The sequence below is a fragment of the Quercus lobata genome, chromosome 5, assembly GCF_001633185.2.
Source record: "Quercus lobata isolate SW786 chromosome 5, ValleyOak3.0 Primary Assembly, whole genome shotgun sequence".
In the NCBI taxonomy this organism is placed as follows: Eukaryota; Viridiplantae; Streptophyta; class Magnoliopsida; order Fagales; family Fagaceae; genus Quercus; species Quercus lobata.
The window spans coordinates 67,724,583-67,730,599 of NC_044908.1; the positions used below are offsets into that span (position 1 = coordinate 67,724,583).

A 6,017-nucleotide genomic window follows, 5' to 3' on the forward strand; every position below is an offset into this window, starting at 1 on the left:
GTTGGACCTCTCCCTTCCCCTTGGGCTTCCAAAATGGCCATCAACACACATATCCTAATAGTTCTATCTTTCTGGTGGTAGCTCTCTCTTCCACTATTAGGTGAAGTTTCTCAATGTTTTCTCTCTCTCTCTCTCTCTCTCTCTCTCTCTCTCTCTCTCTCTCTCTATGTTTATCTCTCTTACCGTGGTGGATCAGTATTTATTTTTTTCTTTGTTGATTTTCTTAGTTTTCTTTCTACTGATTTTTAAATGATTTTGTGTTGTCTCAACCACAGGTCTCTTTCTTACTCTGGTGATTCTCTCTTCCGATGTTAGGTGCAGGTACTTGGGTTTCTTTCTCTTGCTCTATTTCTCTTTTTTTGGTTTCTCTTTCTCACTCTATCTACTTATCTCTCTTGTCGTGGTGGATCAATGTTTAACTTTTGCTTTGTTTATTTCTTAGTTTTCTTTTGGTTGAATTTTAAATATTTTTGCTTTGTCTCAACTTACAGGTCTATTTCTTACTCTACAATATTTTCTCTTGCCAACTTGTTGTGTCTCTTTCTCTCTATCTTGATTTGCAGGTTTGTCTCTATCTGGCCCTCTCCCTGTTGTTTTTACTATTGTTGTTTAGTCATTAGTGTTGTTTGCCTTCAAGAAGTTACATTGATACTAATCTTTGGGTTTTTTTAATATATTTATATTTATATTTTTTCTGCTCAATTTAATAATAATAGTAATAAAAAATATTGTCCAACCCATGGGTTCAACTCGACCTAACCCAACCCATATGGGTTGGGTTGGGTTGGGTTGGGTTGAATTTTTTTTTAACCCACCATGGTAGGTTAGATCAAAAAATCCCCTTAACCCATCCCAACCTGACCCATGCACACTCTTATTGCCAATTGTCTCCCAAAACAGTATAGTTTTGAAATGCCAAATGACCCAAATAAGTTTGCCACCACAAATTTGAAATAAAATTTAAATTGGGTTAGTTCAAGTGATCAACTCAAATTAAATTTTTTTTGGTCTACTTTTTTTTTTATAAAAAATTATTTTTAAAAAAAAAATTGATATTGGAATTCTGAAGGGATTTCTGATACTTTGTAGACTGTTTTGTAGTTAATGACTTGCTTATAGGAATTCTATAGATTTGGGCCAACCAAGCCTCTATATTTTGAAACAGCTTTGTGGAACCATGATCTTTTACATCTTCTATATAAAGAGCCTTTTCTGATGCTGAACCATATGGTGCCTAAATTCTGCTATTCAGATGAAAATTCAAACCAAGGTTTACCTACTCATAACAACCAATAGCAATATGTCACTTAAGATTTTTTGTAAAAGTATTGTAAAAATGTTGTATATATAACATTTCTCATATTCTAATGAAGCAAAACAGATTAAAATGAGTTAATGAGATACAAGATATTGTTACTTTAAAATCACTAATAAATCATGTTGACCGGATATTGTTTTGTCAAATGCATTTCTTAGCCTGCCGAAGTTTTTCAATTATTAGTATAGAGTAAACAAATCTCACAATTGTTGATGTGGCCAAGTGTGGCAACTTATTAATGGATAATGACAATGTGCCAACTCAAAAGTTGTGAAATTTGTCAAGCATTACTCGAAGTTTTGCATGGCACTAATTAGAACTTAATACAGGGCTATTGCACAACCCAATAGAGCAAACATAATTGACGAATATGCGAGTGAGGAGGTGGGCAAGCCGCCATTGTCTCTCCTGAGGAAGAGACCTTGGTAAACAGGCAGGTTGATTAAAACCAGCAGACCACATAAAAGAATCTGCAATAATGTAAATGATTCTGAAACCGAAGTTTGCACATCCGTAATCACCCTCTTCATTCCTCCAACAATACAGAATGTGTTTAGCAATGCAAGTGTTGCTAAAATGATTAAATGACAAACTTTGGAGAAGTACCACACTCCATGATCTCTTGCTCCATGATTCGAAAAAAGATTACTAAATTCGATGTTTTGTTTATTTGGCAATCACTGAGGTTTGCACGGCTGCTTGTTTCAAACATTCATGGAGTATGGAACTCATTCGACATTGGAAAGCGCAATACACATCTGTCCACGTGGCCATGGGGCCCAACTTTCTCTGTCATTATAACTATGTGATTTTTTTTTTTTTAATTATAGTAAATATCATTATCCATATCGGTATTTTTGAATTTTTGTAATTGATAAAATGCATTAAACCTTTACTATAATGAATGAAAAGTACTCCCTCAAGAAAAATTATAATAATGAATGAAAGCACTGTGCTTTAGAGAGAGAGACAGAGAGAGAGAGAGAGAAAGCCTCTAAGCACACGTTAATGTTAATAGAACTAGCATGTAGTCTTATGCATATCTATAGTTAATAAATATGATTGATGTCACATTATAAACATAATATTAAACAAATTTTTGAATTAACTTTTTTTTTTTTTTTTTGGTTAAAAACTGACACAGAAATTTGTAAGGCTTATGTAACATAAAATCTATAGTAGTTATAGTATCACTCAAAAAAATGGTTATTTATTGTGTTGCTGACACAACATCAATCATATGAATTGTTATATCATACAATACGAATTTCATGATAACAAATATAACTAGAAACACACACGAGATTGCTATTGAGAAGTGTCAGCTAAATATAACTAGAAACACACACTAGAGATATCATACAATGCGAATTTCATTAATGCAAATAAGTCAACGTCCATGATAACAATATTTGAAATTTGTACAAAATTGGCGACAAGTTGAGCTCGATCTTGTTCAAAGCCATCTTGTACACCTTAAATAACTGCTGCTTTTAGTCTCCTCTTCAATTCTTTCCTGCATGCAAAAAATAAAATAAAATAAAAATCAAACTCACCGTAATTAACATCATGATCAATTTATATATCCAACTTTTTGGCCATAAAATTTTATAGAGTACTAAAATTTACCTCATGAGTTGCCTGTCAAGGGATGAAGCTGATAAAAGCCCTCTATTCTCTTCAGCCCTCCTTAGAAGGTATGGTATAACTATCTCCACAGGGCCAAATGGCATGTACTTACTAACTTGAAATCCTGCATTTCTCAAACCAAAGGAAAGTGGTTCTGACATTCCGTATAATTGTGCGAATTCTAGCTTTTGGCTTACCCTTCCAATACCTAAATCATGTGCTTTTGCCACTGCTATTTTCCCTATTTATCATCAAAACTTAAATTAGATATAATGTGCCAAACAAACAGTGCATTATATTACAAATTCTTAAAAATTAAAAGTGAAAATTCTTCACCTGATTCCACATTATGAGTTGCAAGAACAAGTGCACCAGGACCATTGGCAATCTTATCAATCATAAAAGAAGCACATTCATTATAGCATGCATGTGTTTCTTGTATGCTATTGTGGATAGGAGATTCAAAACCTAAGGAAGAAGCTAGTTTTCTTTCACTTGACATATAAGCTCCTCTGACCAATTTGAAACCCATTGGGATTCCTATGTTGTCTGCAGCCTTTGATGCCAGCAACAATCTTTCTTTTGCATCTTTCAAGTAAGCTTGAATTGTCCCGTACATGACAATGTTATCATATTTGTTGTACATGATCGCTGAAGAGTATGTCAAATAATCAATGGCTGGTTGAACTGACGTATGTTCGGCGTCAATTGTCAAAGGGACATTGGCATCTAGACACTTTTGGCATATTTTAAGTAATCTCTGGTGCCCTAGTTGGAGATCATGTTCTTCTTCTAATGTTAACGGTTCTGGCCTTTTGAGGGTGTGATACGTAGGGCTAATATCAGAGAAAATGGGGAGGGTATCTAGCTTCCATGGTAGATTGAAAGAAGAGTCTTTGTATTGCCATCTCAACAAGTCACTAACCCGTTCAAGCAGCTTCATGGGACAAATAGCAGATAGTTTCACAATTATAAAACTCACCTGTTGAATGGGAAGAAAAAAAAAGGTCAATTAATCATATCAAACTTCACAAGAAAGTGACAAAGAAAGTAATGAAAAACACAAATCCCACTAGCCTTTTGGCAAGTCATCAATGAAAGTTTCTATAACACCCAAACCCAATGATTGCCTTAGTGCATCAAAGTAAAGCCTTTTAGAGACAAGTTCATAAATGTTTATAGTTTGAATTGAAAAGTAGTAAAATTTAAAAATATTGACTTCAAAATATCCTATGTATGTACAAAATTTAATCTTCAAATAGACTTCTAGTAGTAATCATAGATACGTCCACACTTAGCTTACTTTTCAACACATTCATCTATAACAAAGGATGGAAACATTACAATCCATATATACCCTAGTTCACTATTGTCAGATCATATTTGCAATTATTATTGACTTATTTCTAAGTAGACTAACAATTGCGGTTAATCTTTGTTACTGTCACTGCATCACAAGTTGAAAACTGGTACCACAGGTCCACGAGTGCTAAAGATTGGCTTTTTCCAGACATAGAAGTACTTGGGCACATATATTCATGACAAACATGTCCCAACCTCATCTCATATCATGTATCCTAAACTTATTTGCTTATTCGGTTTTATCTACTTGTGTTACGTCCTTCTCTTTGTTCAAGAGTGGATTACAATTTCTCCTTACCTAACCAAATTATAAATTCCAAAAACAAATTATGGTTAATGGGAAAAAAGAAAAGTAAGATCTTTGATATTTCAATTTCTACCATCTTTCTCTTCACATACTCATTAAAGTAATATCTCAAGCAGTGAAACAATTCCACGAAAAAAAAGGTATAAATCAATTATTAAAAAAATTAGAAAATTCTTTCAGATTATCTCACGCATATACAATTCACATACACATCATCAATCTCGTGTTAATTGTGAACTCATTCTTAAAAATACAAACACAGGTTGTGAAAATATAGATATTGTGTAAAAAGAGTGCACGTACATCAACATGTGTGAATCAATAATTTCCCATAAAAATAACCAAGAGAAATAGCTTACAGAAGATGGTGGAAGAGACTTGGCTATCTCAACGGTGTCAAGGAAGGCTTCCAAGTTTCGATCACAGGACTGATTGTCACTGGCATATTCCACAGCATAAACCAGCATGGCTCTAAGTCCAGCGCCACCACTGTTCAGGCTCCGCACGGTGTTTTCAGTAGCCAAAGCGTTCTCTCCTGCACAAAAATGCTCGTAAAACGTGTGCTTCACAAAAGCCAACACGATATCTCTGAAAACCTCCATGTCCATGAGCTTGGAGTTCATGACCCACATTCCCAAATCCACAATGGGTTCCATGGACGCCAAGTGCAGGTTGGCTGTGGCTCGTAGGAGCTTTGTGGTTGACACAGATGAGAATAGCTTCTCAGCATCGTGGAGGTTGATGTAGGAGGAGTTGTTTGTGTTTGCGTTTGTGTTTGCGGATAATGCAGCAAGTTGGTTTTGGAGAATGGATTCGGGCTTCTCTGTGAGGTTGATGGAGATGGAAGAAGAGGCTGAGGGTGAAGCGGAAGCGGCGGTGTTGAGAGGCTTAGGGGAGAAGTAGCGGAGAGAGAGGCTTTTTAGGAGTTTCTTTTGAGACAAGGCACGGATTGCCATCAAATTCCACAGTTCTCTCTTCTCTGGTTTGTTTTTCGTTACGCTACCAAGAATAGGAAGGAATGAGAATTTGAAGGAATCAAGAGAATCTCCACTGGGTCTATGGCTTTGGATGGGACTTGGAGAGTGGTTATATAGAGAATTATATGGTAAAACACTTTTAACTTCTTTCACTACTTTACTAGATGTCAAGTTATGAGTGGTGAAACATTATTCTCATTTCATCTTTGTGGTTATTATTAAACTTATTAATCAGTCAAAGATAATAAAAATTAAATTAAATTAAAATTAAGAAAAAAAAGGGGGTTACTTCTTCTTTTGTGTGTGTTAGGTGGGATAAGTGTGTAGGAGACATAATATGATTCAATTGAATAGTAGTTATTTTTATGGTTCATAGTTTGATGCTCTCTTTTTTTCAAAAAAATAATTCACTTTTCCTTTTTAG

The 6,017-nt window shown here is 34.8% G+C and overlaps 1 protein-coding gene across 1 annotated transcript; it reads right to left on the reverse strand.

The window, feature by feature from the left end:
- Positions 1–2,622: 2,622 nt before the first annotated feature.
- LOC115992842 (proline dehydrogenase 2, mitochondrial-like) lies at positions 2,623–5,659 on the reverse strand. The gene is made up of 4 exons (XM_031117077.1): positions 4,976–5,659; positions 3,284–3,929; positions 2,948–3,188; positions 2,623–2,834 (listed from the first exon to the last, which is right to left on the reverse strand). Exons 1-4 carry the CDS (start codon positions 5,570–5,572, stop codon positions 2,795–2,797), a joined length of 1,524 nt encoding a protein of 507 aa, XP_030972937.1. The 5' UTR covers positions 5,573–5,659; the 3' UTR covers positions 2,623–2,794.
- Between the last annotated feature and the right edge of the window lie 358 nt (positions 5,660–6,017).

What these genes read in the sequence shown, in the direction of transcription:
- LOC115992842 (XM_031117077.1), bottom strand. Translation starts at nt 5,572, where the DNA reads ATGGCAATCCGTGCCTTGTCTCAAAAGAAACTCCTAAAAAGCCTCTCT. An exon ending in AACTCATAATGTGGAATCAG is followed by an intron (nt 3,189 to 3,283) that starts GTGAAGAATTTT and finishes GATGATAAATAG; the next exon opens with GGAAAATAGCAGTGGCAAAA. An exon ending in CTTGACAGGCAACTCATGAG is followed by an intron (nt 2,835 to 2,947) that starts GTAAATTTTAGT and finishes TTTTGCATGCAG; the next exon opens with GAAAGAATTGAAGAGGAGAC.